Here is an 18,668-nt window from a genome sequence, read left to right on the forward strand (position 1 = left end):
GAAGGTGGTTAGTGTCATTTGAGGGGGGCAAGAGGGGGAGGATAGGAGGGGGGGTTATAAAACGTATAAATTTATAAATTTATACGTTTATAAATTGAGTAGATACATAATGTTACAAAAGATGTCTATTTTAAATAATTGCTGTTCTTTTCAACTTCCTATTCCTTAAAGAATCCTGCAAAAATGTATCATGATTTCAACAAAAATATTAAGCAAAAAGTATTTTTAACATCACTAATAATAAGAAACATTATTAATGGCTGTGTACCAATAATAACTGATAATAATTGAGAACCAAATCAGCATATTAGAATGATTTCTGAAGGATCATGTGACACTGACACTTTAAAAAAAAAATACAACCTTGTTGAAAAATACAACATGTTTGTCCCACAGTTAACCAGAGGAAATCTAGCACAACTTGGCACCAAGCACGATGCAGTCAGTTTTGTTCAGTCTCGATCTAGAACATCAGAATTGATAATAGTGATAAGTCATTTTGAATTTTTAGTTAAAAAAGGAATGAAATGTGTGAAAATGGTTGTCTGATCAAAAAAAAAAAGAGCATAGCAGCAATTTTGACCTCACTGTATCTAAATAGCAAATGATTGAGTAGCACTACTGATTGCTGGTGTCAGTGGGGTGAATGACACAAAGTCATTGTGCATTTTGAATGGTTATAGTCTCAATTCTCAATTCAATAGATCAATTTTCACTTCAATAGTCTAATTAGGCAATATCTCGTTCATAATCGCAGATGAATCGCATTCGATTATGAACGCGATATCGCCTAGCTTGTCAGTGATCTACGGCTCTGTGTAGTAAATGCCACTCCATCTGAAAGCAGGTGATGGCAATTTACTACTAATCACGGAACCGGCTTTACTGACGAGATGCGCATGACAATTGCATGCGATTAATTGAACAGCCCTACTTAAAAGTCAAGAATGTCCCTGACAGCACATTTTATGGGTAGTGCACAATTAACGTTTGATCCCAATAGGCCATGGGTAAAATTTGCAAATAGATACTGTATGATATATAGGCCTACTCTGTAGCTGACATTTTAGCACCTCACTGAAAGCAGCTGAATGGTAATGGATAGTGTAATTCTCACTAGCAGGCAGTATTACTGTTTGCCCATACTCACTTACGTGTTTACTACTGCCAATTCCTAGTACTGGAATGACTTTTAATTACACAATTACCTGAAAACTGACATTACTAATGATTGTTTTTCTTGCTTCCACCAGGCTGTCCAGCGGGGCGTTCAGGACTGCCCCATTTGCCTGAAGCGATTGGGCTCAAACAACAGCTCGTCTAAGGAAGACAGGAATGTCATATTATGGTCCTGTTCCCATCTCTTCCATGAACCCTGTCTGCAGGCCTTTGAGCTTTTCTGCCATGAGGTGAAACCCACATGCCCTCTCTGCCGGTCACACTATGCTAAAATGCTTGTTTCAAATTAAAGCTCAGTGTATTTATTAGATAGACTTGTTCTATTTATTTCCTTAATGAGACAAATTCAACTTCTCCCACATCACAGTGAAAGGCTTCAATTGTAATTCTTCATCACCAAAGAGTCCCCAAAAAAAGTCACAAGCTTTATTGTAAACTGAAGTGGAATACAAAGTAAACTAAAGAGAATCTGAACATTTTGAACAACACTACAAATACAAGAGAATACATTCTGAAAAAAACATTCACACAAGTAAAAGAAGCTACAGGCAAAAATGGAAACAGAATTAAGCTTTCCCTTGGAGCTGAGGATGAGAATTCAAAGGAGGCCGACAGACATTTAGCCTATGATGAACAAACAAGCAGTTTGGTGTGTAGACATGACACTTTCTACTGAAGCGCTGTTCAAAAGACTGATGAACTGAAAATATCCAGCATCCTTGATGTACTACGTTTTTTGTAACAATGTTGTATAGGTGATGGGAGGAGGATTGGAAAGAGAGATGAACAACAATCAGATCAAGCAGATTATAGAATATGGAATGAATAGGCTTCTTTTTCTTTCACAGTTCATTCTAGTATATCACTGCAAATGCCTCTATTCTGAGAAACCCAACACACCAACTGACACGCCGGTCCTTGTGCTGCATAAAGTAACAGCAGCATATGTTAAAAAACAATTAAATTAAAGCCAAAGAGTAGAATTTTGTATTATATAGTTAATAATGACATATGATGTTCTGGCATTACAAAATTTGTGCAGACAAAAGTGACATTAAAAGTTGAATACACACACGCACACAAATAGATTACTTCAACGACACAATTATTGACATAATACACTCATTCCCCAGATATTTTCTTACAAAATATTCGTTGTGCAAATCAACAGGAAAAAAATATATTTTACATGTAACTTTTTTTTAAATCCATGAAAATAAAAACACCAAAACAGTCCATCAAACTGAACCACAGAACCCACTGAGGAGTCAAGTTTTAAATGACATTTTCACAGGTTTTGAATTCAGTGTCCCTAATGTGAATCTTTGAACTTTGCAAACACAAAATCCAATCTGATTCCTGCCCAAATATTAATATTCCATATCAGTGCCCTGACAGTTTTATTTTTTGCCTTTGGCCAGTTCCAGTTCAACGATACGCCCTGTCGTTTTGGTATGCCATGTTATTGACAATCACAAGAGGGATTCACAGTGAATTAGTCAATAAAAAGGTGCACACGCTAACAATCTGTCTCACTCTTTCACTCATTTGCACATCTCACACATGCACAACTTGTCTCCTCAATACTGGACAACAGGAGACAAAAACAAAAGCCCAGAAAGCCTGTTTAAGGCATCAGAGGTGATTTTTTTTTTGGTTTGTTTGTTTTTTACAATAAACAAATGCTGAGCATCTAATTGTCTGGTCTTTTCCACAAATAGCATAGTATGAATGAGGCTCAAGAGCGGTTTCATATCTACATTCTACAAAAATAAAAAGAGGAAATATACTGTATATACATTTAAATACATCTTTTACATTATAATGATGCTTGCCATAGTGAAAGAGATGTACAGTGAAGAGTGAACACAGCATGTCTGTTCAGCTTTATATAAAACCTTAAGAGAGAAATGTCAGGAATGGCCGAAACGGATTTCTTCATGTTCTTTTAGCCTGTTGGGTTTGTCGTCAGAATGGGAATGTTTGGAAACTACACTGAACATATTGTACATTAACGGTGTAATCAGTAACTTTTAGACAATATTAAAATAAAATAAAAAAAAAGACAACTTCAATGTTTCCCATTCAAAATCTCAAGCATCATCAAAAAAAGCTTGTGTTGAAAGTGGTAAAAAAGGGTCAAGTTTTCACCCGTGGGCAAACATATGCATCCGAAGTTAATGTGCTTAGTTTTCAGACTGACCGGCCAGCTTAAAAAAAATAAAAAAATAAAAACTTGCATCTGTCCAACATCCACTAATTACAGCAAAAGACCCACAGTGTAGACTTGCAAAACTAAAACGTGAAATGGATTCATTAGTTATACCCATTCATTTTTTCACCTTAATAAATCCCTTGTCGTTTTTTCCGCCAGTCCTAAAAGGAGAAAAAACTGCAGTAGGATAAATTACACAAATCAGATTTAATTTAAGGAGTTTTCTGGACTTCATGACCAGTTAATGAGGGCAATGACCAATTTCTGTACTCTGTAATGTTTAAAGGGAACTGTAAAAGAGATATATCCTTCAATGAGTCGTGCTGCTTTCTACATGCATAATGACAACTGACTCCACTCGGACTTCACATTCATTTCACCGCACAATAAGCTTTAATAGGTGTGAATCAGACTGATGTGGCTCTGCAGTCCTGTTTTCACAGCCTTTATATACAAGATCTGTGTAGACTGAGATTTCATTAGACTGAACAGGCTGAGCTGGCTTAAAATCCAGCATGAGAGCGAGTGAAAAAGCAAACAAATATCTATGTTCACGGATAACCTGCCATTTGCAAAAAGCAAAGCAGCTGCAGAGGAAGGCTGAAATAAGGCAAATATATAGATCCCCACAAGCTCTGCAGCAATAACCAAGTTCAAAGGACGTATGTTATTGGCTATATGCTCTCAGTACATGTAGCATAGTATAGTATCAAATGTTGTGGAGGAAGTAGCAGCAGATTTAAGTAGAGGAACAGGAAGCATATCCCAAGATTGTGCCTCACCTTCTCCCAAATATTTGGTGCATTTTACTACTAAGACAAAAGAGCTGCATTTCTTTGCTGTCATTTAAATGTGATCACCTTCCTTATTCAAGACGACGATTCGATCCATTAAATGTGTTGAATCATTGAGGTGATATTAGCAAGATTGACCGGCTGGTCGCAACATTCCTAAACGCAACCAATTCAAGTAAACACAATAACATGTTAAGCTGGTTGTCGGTGGTGACTTGAACCCAAAATGTCCACATCTGAACCTTGCCTACTGATGGAAACAACAAGAGCAGTTGCAGTGCAAGAAGAAATTTGGCAGGTAGGCTCCTCCACTCTTAGTACCAATCCAATACTACCCAGAATATGCCAATATTGTGAGTAAAGGCACATGTCTGGGGAGTTTCCTTGTTAATTCCCATTCCCATCCAACAAACCTGAATTGTCACAGTAAAGCATGAGGAAATTAAAATCATAATGCTTCCTCACTTACAACAGATAACCTTATAAATAATAATTGATCTTCATCTTAACAAAGTGAATGTAAACATATGCAATGGCAGACAAAGAATAACAAGTTTTCAGATCACAAAACTTACTTTACGCATCAAAATTCAAGCAATAAATTTGACAGCTATGGACCAATGCTGACAATGAAACTTTTAGAGTATTCATCATCGTGATTGGCCATCACATTTTGCCCCATTTGCCTAAGAACCAGTTAATTTGGCATTAAAACATCTGTAACTTAACTTGAGATTAAATGTTCAGCTTGACTCACTGCAATGCTTTCTTTCCCAGTGTTAAATTTGACCATTCTGCAATTCTTAATCGAATATAGTTTCTTATATTCGTACTCATATCACATGTAATAAAGGTCTCTTGACAATATCACTGTTGTTTTTAGGGGAATTGTTTTTATGGGCCTCAACCCGTTTCATCTAAAAAGTTCCATTTAACTTTAGAAAATGTTGTTAAACAATAATTGCCCTAACTGAGACTAAATTTCATTACACGCGACATTATCAGCTTGGCATATTTCCCTTGATCAAACTAGGGAAAAATTATAGATGATAAAAATAATAATAATATTCCCTCATTGAAAGGTGCAGTCAAGAGGTCTTTTAGGTGTGCAGGTCAGCAAGAAAAGAACATTTTCTCACTTAAGAGAATTGGCATGAAAGCATTTACAAGCTGAAAAACAAAGACTGCAAACCCAATTGAAATCATTGTGAATCTCAGACTGGTTATAGCTGGAAGCATTCTGCAGGGAGTTTGAGTTTCAAATGAGAGCTGGACATACACTGCATGTCGGGTGACTAGGAGTCCAAACTCGTCAACATTTTTTTTTTCTTTCTGTTTTTTTGATGCTCTCTGATGTTGTATCACTATACTCTTAAAATGAAAAAGCCAACTGAATACACATACATGAGTTTGTGTGAGGATGGCTGGATTTTGTTCTCACAGAGTTTTCTGATGACCGTTGACAGCATGTTTCCCTGACTCTGCATCTGTCGGACTGTTGGACAGATTTAATTTATCCAGACCTGAAACCAAAGAGATAAGTATTTGAAACATTTGGATGCTTTGACTCTCGTAGACAAATAATATGGCATTTCAAAACTAAAACTCCATTATGCATTGTATGCACCATTATCAGTATGCCCTGCTAGCGGACTGCCCTGAATATATAGACACAGACATGAGCATAAAAAGAGTACAGAACGCGATTGTGGAAAATGTAGACCAGAAAGAAATCTGGAGATTAAATTACAATATAAGAAGTGCTAGCAGAATGGCGTTGGGCAGAATACATTACCGAGGGCTTTGAGGAGTTCCTCTCGCACAGCAGATGTGAATTTTCGGACCAGACACAATGTGGTTACCACAGCAAACAGAAGATTGTACGAAAGTACGATGTAAAAATTTCCAAGCCAATTAAATCGTCCAAAATCACCCAGGAGATCAAACCTTGTTATTCCTGCAGAAAGCAAGACACAGAAAAACGGTCAATTCTCAGATTCCCTATTTTTTTAGCATACAGTGGGTGGGAGTTTCTTGAAAGGATTTGCCATTTTAAACTCACTGTCAACGTCTCAAGCATAAATAGAAAATAGAGTGAAGAAATGGGGAGGTGTATGGTTGGAAAGAAAGGATTGAAAGAGCAGGTAAGGGCTCACGATGAAGACATGATAAAAAGAAAGACACTTAAAGGACCACAGCTCCATCTCAATCAGATTACACAACATCATAAAGTATCTTTTTCCCACATCCTAGATAAGCAAGTCTCCCATTTACCATCTGCTTTCATATTTCAGTTAGAATGAAGTTTGTTTATTGTCGTCAGACAAAACTGATTGGGAATAAAACATTCTTTCTGAAACAAAACGTACAAGTTGCACTCTCATTTTTATGCCTAAATGTTCCATGGCCACAAGGTGCATGTGCACATTCAAATGAAATGTTATTTGTACAGCGTAAAAATCTGAAATTTGAGGATTGTGTTGCCAAATAAGTGATTACCTAATTTAATCAAACTGAATGCACAATGTTTTGCAATTTGACCTGAATTAACACACAGGTCATCACTTTATCACTTCACACAACCAGAATACAAACAAGATCAAATAAGGCTAAAAATGCAAGTGCATTCATCATTGAAATGACAAAATATTTTAAAGAGATTAATTTGACAAAGCAATTTAACCTCCTGAAAAAGGATTAGCTTTTTCAAAGAAGTAATATATAGAAAATACTTTCATGTTCCATTTTATCATTTCAAATCAAACACTCCACATATTCGAAACGTTTGTCTGAAGACAGAAATATTAAATAAATAATTAACAACCATTTATCATTTTCAAACACTGACAACAAATTAAGCACGTTTAATCACATTAAGATCAGAGTTCAATTAGCTTCATATTTCAAAAAGGAACAATCTGCCGCCTCCTTTCTCCCCCTTTAAATGCATCATGGGTTTTCCTATTGGGCATGATTCTTTTTTTCCCCTCCTCTCTCTCCTGCTTTTGGGTGCTCCTTTAAATAACTTTATAACTCAACCTTTTTCTGGACTACCTCTAAATAAAATATTGAGTACAACAGGCTGACTCCTGAGGATAACTTAAAACAACTTCAATGTTTCCCATTCAAAATCTCAAGCATCATCAAAAAAAGCTTGTGTTGAAAGTGGTAAAAAAGGGTCATGTTTTCACCCGTGGGCAAACATATGCATCCGAAGTTAATGTGCTTAGTTTTCAGACTGACCGGCCAGCTTAAAAAAAATAAAAAAATAAAAACTTGCATCTGTCCAACATCCACTAATTACAGCAAAAGACCCACAGTGTAGACTTGCAAAACTAAAACGTGAAATGAATTCATTAGTTATACCCATTCATTTTTTCACCTTAATAAATCCCTTGTCGTTTTTTCCGCCAGTCCTAAAAGGAGAAAAAACTGCAGTAGGATAAATTACACAAATCAGATTTAATTTAAGGAGTTTTCTGGACTTCATGACCAGTTAATGAGGGCAATGACCAATTTCTGTACTCTGTAATGTTTAAAGGGAACTGTAAAAGAGATATATTTTAAACGGAGTAGAATTTTAAACAGAATACATCCAGTTATTTGAATATGCATGTGGAAATGTATATGCTATGTCAAAAGGTTTCTCTTGTGCATGCCTGATTTTTTGGGCTGTGGTCAAATTCACACCCATTATCTTAAGTAAATTAATTGCATAGAATCTAATAACATCTGTAGTCCTTCAGATACAACAAGGTCTATAACCGCTAGTCACTGACAGCCATATTGAATGAAAACAATGGCATAAAACTTTGGGTGAATGGCTCTCTCACTCATGAACAAATCTATTATTGAGCAAATTCTTTTTCAGGTGACCCCTTGTAATGGCTTAATGAAATGAAGAAACCCAAGTAACCTATACTTCTCAGAAATGAAGAAAAAAAATATCAAGAGTTTAATATTGTTAAAAAGGAGAGTGCTAGGGTAAGAGTTAACTGTCTGTGTAAAGGTCAGTGCTGTCACACAAGTCAGTTTACCTTTCCCACATTTTCAACAGGCTCCTGCAGTCTGCTTATGTATGTGTGCACACACACATACGTTTCACTATATTAGTGAGGACATCTTATAGACATTGTTTTTATATCAGGTTAATGATATTTCTGATCCCCTAACCCTAAACGTAACTCCCACCAAAACATGATTCCGCTAATCTTTAACCCTTTTTAACTATTGATGTCCAGTTCACTTGTCAGTGTTCAACATGTTTTACTATATTAGTGAGGATATTTTTGAATAGTGAAGATATTTTGGACCTCACAAATAGCCAAACCTGTATATATTCACACACACACACACACCCCTTTGAGTATTTCTGCAGGACTTCCATCTTTCCACACGGGGTGTTTGTGAGTCTATTTGATAGTAAATGTGTTTTAATTTGTTTAATTGAAGACACTGTATGAGCAAAGTTGTTGAAATTCTTTGGTCAAATAAAAACTACTTCATGCAACCTCTCCTTTCATCTATTCAGTGTAGCACAGCAGAAATACTGATATTTTTCTGAAGCTCTCAGTGAGTCACTGTACTCACTCATTCACTCACACACACACACAAAGCTATTTGAACAGCTGTCTGTAGCTTGCCATGTTGTTTATTGCAGCTATTGTGACGGCTGCTCGTCTGTCCTTTTTCTCGCTCCATTCTTGTGCTGGAATGTAACTTGTTAAATCTTAACAGTGGAAATGAGTTTGCCTGTATGTGTATACGTCAGTGCAGCTGGAAAATGCATAAAAATGGTAGTATCCAAACACAAACAAACACTTGATGCAATGTTTATGGTAACCCCAAGAAATACACAGACGCTTATAAAGGATAGTGTACACATGCAGGTAAGGAGGACCTTACCAAGTGTTCGGGACATGACAGGCAAGGCCGAGCTCAGCACTAGAATGGATACACAGCAACCAATGATCTACAAGAAGAAGAAAAAAACAAGACTAAGAAACATTTCCATCATTCCAAATTAAATATGATAAAAGATCCCATAGTTGATTGGTAAAAAAAAATTTGAATGCACCACGACCACATTTTTTGGCAAAAGAATAATAGATTTAAAAAAAGTAAAATAAAACAATGCATATCCTTGAACTCCTTTACATTAAGTACAAAATATTATTTATGCAATAATACGTATTTTTTAATTGCAAGGTTATAAAACCGAAGCAGTGTTGCAGATCCTACCGTTGTCATGGTAGTGTCGTCCTTTCTGGGTGTGAGCTCCTGAAAGATGCGAAGGCTATAGAAGCCAACCACAGATGAAACCAACAGATAACTGTTTAACAGTTAAGACTAACACAGTTGTTTCAGTCAAAACATTCACTAACATTTCCCTCTAGAACACACTCGCAACAATCATAAGCAAACAACTTTGAGTCCCTTCACTAAACACACACAATCTGCGAACAAACACTAGACTGGAGCTTATGCAGCATTAGTGTATCACACACAGCAAAGGATACAACATGAGAATGATTTCAATAACCGCCTGGGCAACTCCAAATGTGGATAAGGAGGCATTGCCAATATCTCTCTCCTGCAGAAACAAATAGTGAAAGTTACAGTCAATGGTTATTTTCATAAACTGAGTTTTTTCCCCCCAAATAAAATTTGGCTTCAAAATATGATCATTTTTTGCATGTCTCTCAAAGGCACCGGTTGAGGTTCTGGACTGTGGTAATACTCTTACATGGAGTAAGTGCATGCAGTGGACGTGTTTTAGCGACGTGCCCAATGCAAAGGTTCCTGTTACAACCGAAGCTGTGTAATCTAAATAAGACTACAGTGTTGACACCTCAGTGCTTCAGGCAGTGTGAGCAGAAAAAAGCGGCACAAATATTTGGAGCTGTTCTGAGTGAACGCTATTATGAAGAAATAAAACATATAAAGCTCAGATTAGTGAAGTTTCCCTTCTCACCAATGAGGACAGACAGAGTGAAATTGGTGAAGTAATGAATGGAAGCAGATGAAAGAAATCTTTTTAAATTCACCGCCGCTCACACACGCATAATATGTGAGCAGGTGTTCAAACAAAAAAGAAAAAGAAAAAAAAAGGCAATAGTGCTCTTACAGTAAGAGGCTGCTCAGAATGAATGGCTGCCAAAAATTAAGAGAAAAATTTTGGGAAAAAAACCAACAAAACAAATGCGCTGGCAAACAACGTTTTTCAATCTCAGGCCTTTAATATCTTTTGAAGTCACTGATGTGATCTGAATGTTTGGATTGGAATTTTTGTTTAATTGAAGACACTGTATGAGCAAAGTTGTTGAAATTCTTTGGTCAAATAAAAACTACTTCATGCAACCTCTCCTTTCATCTATTCAGTGTAGCACAGCAGAAATACTGATATTTTTCTGAAGCTCCCAGTGAGTCACTGTACTCACTCATTCACTCACACACACACACAAAGCTATTTGAACAGCTGTCTGTAGCTTGCCATGTTGTTTATTGCAGCTATTGTGACGACTGCTCGTCTGTCCTTTTTCTCGCTCCATTCTTGTGCTGGAATGTTACTTGTTAAATCTTAACAGTGGAAATGAGTTTGCCTGTATGTGTATACGTCAGTGCAGCTGGAAAATGCATAAAAATGGTAGTATCCAAACACAAACAAACACTTGATGCAATGTTTATGGTAACCCCAAGAAATACACAGACGCTTATAAAGGATAGTGTACACATGCAGGTAAGGAGGACCTTACCAAGTGTTCGGGACATGACAGGCAAGGCCGAGCTCAGCACTAGAATGGATACACAGCAACCAATGATCTACAAGAAGAAGAAAAAAACAAGACTAAGAAACATTTCCATCATTCCAAATTAAATATGATAAAAGATCCCATAGTTGATTGGTAAAAAAAAATTTGAATGCACCACGACCACATTTTTTGGCAAAAGAATAATAGATTTAAAAAAAGTAAAATAAAACAATGCATATCCTTGAACTCCTTTACATTAAGTACAAAATATTATTTATGCAATAATACGTATTTTTTAATTGCAAGGTTATAAAACCGAAGCAGTGTTGCAGATCCTACCGTTGTCATGGTAGTGTCGTCCTTTATGGGAGTGAGCTCCTGAAAGATGCGAAGGCTATAGAAGCCAACCACAGATGAAACCAACAGATAACTGTTTAACAGTTAAGACTAACACAGTTGTTTCAGTCAAAACATTCACTAACATTTCCCTCTAGAACACACTCGCAACAATCATAAGCAAACAACTTTGAGTCCCTTCACTAAACACACACAATCTGCGAACAAACACTAGACTGGAGCTTATGCAGCATTAGTGTATCACACACAGCAAAGGATACAACATGAGAATGATTTCAATAACCGCCTGGGCAACTCCAAATGTGGATAAGGAGGCATTGCCAATATCTCTCTCCTGCAGAAACAAATAGTGAAAGTTACAGTCAATGGTTATTTTCATAAACTGAGTTTTTTCCCCCCAAATAAAATTTGGCTTCAAAATATGATCATTTTTTGCATGTCTCTCAAAGGCACCGGTTGAGGTTCTGGACTGTGGTAATACTCTTACATGGAGTAAGTGCATGCAGTGGACGTGTTTTAGCGACGTGCCCAATGCAAAGGTTCCTGTTACAACCGAAGCTGTGTAATCTAAATAAGACTACAGTGTTGACACCTCAGTGCTTCAGGCAGTGAGAGCAGAAAAAAGCGGCACAAATATTTGGAGCTGTTCTGAGTGAACGCTATTATGAAGAAATAAAACATATAAAGCTCAGATTAGTGAAGTTTCCCTTCTCACCAATGAGGACAGACAGAGTGAAATTGGTGAAGTAATGAATGGAAGCAGATGAAAGAAATCTTTTTAAATTCACCGCCGCTCACACACGCATAATATGTGAGCAGGTGTTCAAACAAAAAAGAAAAAGAAAAAAAAAGGCAATAGTGCTCTTACAGTAAGAGGCTGCTCAGAATGAATGGCTGCCAAAAATTAAGAGAAAAATTTTGGGAAAAAAACCAACAAAACAAATGCGCTGGCAAACAACGTTTTTCAATCTCAGGCCTTTAATATCTTTTGAAGTCACTGATGTGATCTGAATGTTTGGATTGGAATTTTTACAATAAAAGCCAACATTTATTTGACAATTTATCAATGTAAAACAACATTAGTCTGGCCTTGACAAGTAAAAAAAATTAATGAAAAATAAAAATCAATCATCACTCTCATTCTAACGATGTGTATTTGACAGTAGACCAATTCAAAATCAACAGAGCATATACAAATATTTATGATGATCTTTCTAACTGGATTAGATCAAATCTGAACCAGATTTGATAATGTCAGTCTTGCTTCTTGTTATTGATGACAGGCCTGAAGAAAGTTTACATGTGATTGAAAACCAGAGGAGCTCAACTTAAACACCTGCTTGTAAAATATCATCAAACAGTCAAACTGTTATATAAGTGAACCATCCAAAAAAAGTTAGCTAGAAGTTGATGCTGTAGTGCAGTGGGAAAAGAACTAGTAATGTGATCAAACATAAAACCCCATTCAACCCAAGAATTATATTATTGTACATAGGTGTATAAAACATTGATCAAATATGTGCAGTTTCACTCCACATCCATCCTTGACTGTCATTTAACTTATCATAAACTGACTGATACTATTGAACTGGACAGGTATCTCAAATCTCCTTTTTTTGCTCGGAGCTGTGTGAGGTGCTTGTTGGCGCTGAGTTTAAGGATATCGGTGTGTGTACCTTCAGGTGTGTCCTAACTACACTACATGTTTTGATGTGTCTCAGCTACCTCTGATGAAGGATAATTCATCAGAAAAACTGAAAAAAAGTACCAAAAAACTAATCATGGATAAGACAGGCCTTTTTTCATTCTCTCTTTTTTTTAGAAAGATATTTACCTACAGGTTAAGTGTCATCTGTTGACTCTTGTCAAAGGTTCAGAGGTCAAAAAGAGAAATACGATCTCTCTCGCTTTCCCTCTCATCTCGTTTCTCATTCCATCACTCCTTCTGCTCCATATGACACGTGAGATACGGGTTCAGATGAGGAACGGACATTAATGAGGCTGTTTTTAGCATCGACAATAATTCTGAATCCATGGGGAATGACAGCAATAAGACTTTTATAGCAGTCATTAGCAACAGTGTATCAGACAGCTTAATGCAACAGTGCCACTGCATTAGATCTCCTTACCTCACAGCCACATTTACGATGCCTTGCCTTATCTGACGGTCTCGGCGTTAACCTAGTTAACTCGCATCAATCTCTCTTAAGAATGTTGCGGAATGCTGGCCCACCCCCCACCACATCCAAACCCGACGTAAAACCCATCAAACAGACGTTCAGACACTGCTGCTGGGTTGTCGTGGTTACATGAGATCTTAAGCATGGCACCAGTCCAGCTCATCAAACACATAAACCATTAACCAGTCTGTCAAGAGGGCCCTTCGTCTCTGAACAATGTGACAAGTGTAATTTGGGGGATTTTCAGTCAAGCATCATGCCAAGGCAAACATCGACACTAATAAAATCATTAGAATGGGGAGTGGGCACTCTTATAGAGCAGCTCAACATGTTGAATTTCCTTTGTTGTTGCAAGACAAAGAAAAAAACGTATGAAACAGGGACAGCACGTAGGAGTGGTGAATTAAAGTGAGATAAGACCATCATTGTACGGACGAAAAGAAAGAGTGAGAACAAAACAATGTTCACGTTTAAGAAAACAGGAAATGATGTAACCGTTCCCATGGACCTGTTAAACTATTTACCTGTCCAAGCTCAAATCAGCGGTAAACTGACTTGGACCCATATTCAACCAGCCGTAGCTTGTAATTTCCTTGTCAAAGAGAAAATTGACGCTGTCTTCGCACAGTCGAAAACTGCGCAAAGGTTAAATGATGGTTTCATTACAGAGCTTTGACTGAAAGGGCCTCGGCCAAGTATTCAAAACACCCAGTTAAGACGAATGAGGGCTGTGTCCAGAGTTTCACACACGTACAGTGCGTGAGTGCCTTTGAATTGACATCATGCAGAGCGAATGGGAGCGCAACTCTGATAAAGAGCATCAAACAGCAGCGACATGATACACATCTCGACCTGCCTTTTCTTCTCCTGCACACACCTGAGCATATCTGGAATTCAGTGTGTCCCGACGCAAAGCGTGATTTTTGCAAGACTCAGTGGTAGCGATAGAGGGAGCAAGTGAAGGAAAAGCTGAGTATTTGTTTACAAATGGGGAGTGGGCACTCTTATAGAGCAGCTCAACATGTTGAATTTCCTTTGTTGTTGCAAGACAAAGAAAAAAACGTATGAAACAGGGACAGCACGTAGGAGTGGTGAATTAAAGTGAGATAAGACCATCATTGTACGGACGAAAAGAAAGAGTGAGAACAAAACAATGTTCACGTTTAAGAAAACAGGAAATGATGTAACCGTTCCCATGGACCTGTTAAACTATTTACCGGTCCAAGCTCAAATCAGCGGTAAACTGACTTGGACCCATATTCAACCAGCCGTAGCTTGTAATTTCCTTGTCAAAGAGAAAATTGACGCTGTCTTTGCACAGTCGAAAACTGCGCAAAGGTTAAATGATGGTTTCATTACAGAGCTTTGACTGAAAGGGCCTCGGCCAAGTATTCAAAACACCCAGTTAAGACGAATGAGGGCTGTGTCCAGAGTTTCACACACGTACAGTGCGTGAGTGCCTTTGAATTGACATCATGCAGAGCGAATGGGAGCGCAACTCTGATAAAGAGCATCAAACAGCAGCGACATGATACACATCTCGACCTGCCTTTTCTTCTACTGCACACACCTGAGCATATCTGGAATTCAGTGTGTCCCGACGCAAAGCGTGATTTTTGCAAGACTCAGTGGTAGCGATAGAGGGAGCAAGTGAAGGAAAAGCTGAGTATTTGTTTACATTTTCAAGTTTGTTGACTTGCATTTTTCTTACCGTTGAACCCTTTGGCAAAGCAGTCTCATCAACAAGCAAGTACACAATGTTCAGGGCAACCAGGAGAACAGAAATCGCCTGCAAGCAGCACAGATTAAAGCAAACATAAGCATTATAAACAGTAGAACGAAACATCAAACCAACTTATGAAATAAACTGCATCAAGTCACATGCTTTGTGGTTCATTATGATAACCCTGCAAAGTCTAAATAAACGTGTACCGTTCCAGCAAGCAGGATCAGCATCACTATGGGGTAAAGGAGGTTCTTTTCCCAGGCTGAGGCCTTCTTTCTCCTTTCTAGGACAGAGGGTGAGAGAAGCGATTCTAGTGCACATATTTCTGACTTACAGTACATATGTTTACAGTGAACTAACTTTGAGCAAATGACACCCAATCCCTTTAATTAGTCCATTCCTCTCAGTGCCTGATTTCACACCAAGAAAAAGAGTAACTAGTAAGATGAAAAATCTATTTAATACAGGAGAATTTTTAAAAGATTATCTTTCATCTAGCAAAGCTATAAAATAGCAACAAAATTTACATCACTGTAACATTTTACAAGTTTCATGAACAAGCAATGAACAAGTTTAAATTTATTATTACATAAAATAAAATTAGCTTCAAATATTAAAATGTAGTAGTCTATGTATAAATGAACATTTACCTAAATTAATAAATTCTGTAAAAGTATTGTCCATTGTCAGTGTATGAAGTGCATTAACTAATGTTAACAAATTAAACTTATTGTGAAGTCTCACACATATACTTGTGTTTAAAAGTTCAGGGTCAGTAATCATTTGGATAGAAACTGATAGTTTTAGTTTGAAGTGAAGCATTATATTGATCAAGAGTGATGTGGAAAAAAGTGAGATTTGTGAAAAGAAAAAATATGCTTTCTAAAGGATCATGTGACACTGAAGACTGGAGTAATGGTTGCTGAAAATTCAGCTTTGCCATCACAGCAATAGATTACATTTTAAAATATATTAAAATAGGGAAAAAGTGTCATTTTCTTTTCAATTATTTCACAATTATACTGTATTTTTGATCAAATAAATGCAGCCCTGATGAGCAAAAAGGGTTTCTTTTAAAAACATCTACAAAATCTAGATTTCAAAACAGTGTTTAAGAACTAACTGCAGCTTTTATGATAATTCATTGCTTTGCATTTCATTAGTGTGTTGAAATAACAGCTATCAGTTATCACTGGGTAAATTCAAGTAAATCCACATCTATGTAAGCATAGTTCAGAGGTATCAGTATATAGTTCAGAACAGTGACAAGTATTGGGGCTTCTCCTGCATTTGTTTTGGTAAGTTCTGCCTCAAAGTTTTTCCTCTGTCAAAAATAGCTTATAATGAACATAATAGGTGTACTGTTATAATGGTCATTTAATTTATGATGACTTATAATTGTTCCTTATACTCTTTTGAGAGTAAAAATATTAACAACTTTGACAGGTGCATGTCTGCTATGCTGGTCCAAGTCCTAAAACCGTTACTGGCATGCAATAAAAACACAATCTTTCATCTTTTCACCAACATGAGGCTGAGGAGTCAATCACTTTGATCAAAATGTGATTATTGTTATGATGATTGTACACGCCCTGTCTGGTAGAGGTTCAGGTTCATAAAGAAATCTATTAAAAGAAAAAAACACAGCAGGTGTGTTCCTGATCGTGTACTTGTCCATACCAGTGATTTTTAGGGAAGATCTGTACCCTCCAACCAAAATTGTGAGAACAATGATAGGAAATGTCACTATTAGCAGATCAGGACTGGATTGTTCTGCCAAACATGACTTAAGGCTGCCCTGAGGGGCTAACAAGAAGGGAGTTAAAAGTGAGAGAAAGAACAACAGTTGAGACAACTGATTGGATCTGGATCTTTTTGCCAAAAGCATTGTATGGAATAACCTTTGATTTCCTGCGATTATCAATACCAATGTTTTCACACTTTAAATTTGGCATGAAATAAAAATTCACCATCTAATTCCTAAATGCATGATGTACTCATCTATCTATGTTTCATAAAAAAAAAAAAACATTTGACATTTTATAGTGATGTGATAGTGACGTGATGTGTAGCCAAGTATGGTGACCCATACTCAGAATTTGTGCTCTGCATTTCACCCATCCAAGTGCACACACAGCAGTGAGTAGTGAACACACACACACACACAATTTAACAAAAAAAGTCATATGCCAGACTCAGATCATTTAGTTTGCTTAAACCCTGCCCCTCCACAATCGACTGCAGGCTTGCATTGATGTTTGAGTGCAATGTCCACATCTCATAATTCAATCAACAACCGATGGATTAAACCAAGTATTTGTGTTTCATACGGAGTTTAACCTTTCAGAAGCTTGAAAGGTACTGATATTAAAGAAAAAATATTATTAATTAGGTACTGCACTTTATCATGTTTACATATTTGCAGATATAGTTTGTTTTGTTTGTACAGTGCATTCATACAATTATCAATAAATAACTACCCAAATTCCTTTAAAAACCTAATTCCTGATGACAAACACACACACACACACACACACACACACACATACATATATATATATCTATACCTCATTTGTAAGTCACTTTGGATAAAAGTGTCTGCTAAATGACTAAATAAATAAAATAAATAAATAAACATATCACATAATCTTGATGACATAGGCAATGGTGGGGGAAAACACTAATAAATCCAACAGTTCATTTAAATCAGCATCAGTCAATAATTTCAGAACTGCTGCTGTCCCCATTTCAGGAAGATTAGAAAACTCTTGCATACAGCCCTTCAATTAAGGTGATAAAGGTGATGCTCAGTAGCGAGGGATGCTGGCAGAAGGAGAGGAGATGATGTCATTGTTTCCTAAAGAAACTTCAGTCGGTTCTGCATTACGTCAGTGGTAATTATGCAAAGCAGAGAGCCATCCGGTACCGAGGAGAGTTTTTGCAAGGTCACCCTGCCACTGCGCATCTGGGCAACAGAGAAAAGCATAGCAAGAGCCAAGACAGAGGACAAACAAATGCCTGCACCCAGACTGGTATGAAAGCACACACTCAAGACAAATGCACCTAAACACACAGTTGCAAGACTCCCTAGCAGTGCATAAAAAGTTCTCTTATGCAAACATTCACATATAGCAAAATAAATACTACATGTATGCATTCAGATACAGAAAAAAAAAAGAGAGATTACTTTAACCTGTATTAATGGCCTCAACGTCAGGACAGTAAAGCTGACATGAGACGAAGTAGAGATGCAGATCACTGCATTAATGTAATAACTAACACACTTATTAGCCCACATCAAAGGTCTGCAACAGAGCGTGTGCAGGCATGTAGGATCTAAATGAAGTTACAGTCAGATGGATAATTGTTATTAGATAGAACACAGATAAGACAGTAAAGCAAAGTAGACAGTTTCCTCTTGAACTCTCTCCCCCCCCCCCCCCCCCCTCCCCCCCGGTTTTTCTT

At 37.1% G+C, this 18,668-nt stretch overlaps 1 protein-coding gene and 1 pseudogene across 1 annotated transcript in view; one reads left to right on the forward strand and one right to left on the reverse strand.

Moving 5' to 3' along the window:
* LOC107556055 (RING finger protein 32-like) overlaps positions 1-1,505 on the forward strand; it is a 13,193-nt pseudogene extending 11,688 nt beyond the window's left edge.
* Positions 1,506-3,707: 2,202 nt separating this feature from the next.
* Positions 3,708-18,668, reverse strand: part of LOC107556056 (limb region 1 protein homolog) — a 25,761-nt gene continuing 10,800 nt past the window's right edge. The window contains exons 10-16 of the mRNA XM_016239047.1: positions 15,410-15,532; positions 15,189-15,266; positions 11,558-11,631; positions 9,430-9,520; positions 9,094-9,160; positions 5,984-6,145; positions 3,708-5,711 (exon numbers count right to left, since the gene is read on the reverse strand). Of these exons, the coding sequence (XP_016094533.1) occupies positions 5,626-5,711; positions 5,984-6,145; positions 9,094-9,160; positions 9,430-9,520; positions 11,558-11,631; positions 15,189-15,266; positions 15,410-15,532 (681 nt within the window). The 3' untranslated portion in view covers positions 3,708-5,625. The remainder of the gene's footprint in view (positions 5,712-5,983; positions 6,146-9,093; positions 9,161-9,429; positions 9,521-11,557; positions 11,632-15,188; positions 15,267-15,409; positions 15,533-18,668) is intronic.

Source organism: Sinocyclocheilus grahami, unplaced genomic scaffold (assembly GCF_001515645.1).
Source record: "Sinocyclocheilus grahami isolate Dianchi unplaced genomic scaffold, SAMN03320097.WGS_v1.1 scaffold554.1, whole genome shotgun sequence".
In the NCBI taxonomy this organism is placed as follows: domain Eukaryota; kingdom Metazoa; phylum Chordata; class Actinopteri; order Cypriniformes; family Cyprinidae; genus Sinocyclocheilus; species Sinocyclocheilus grahami.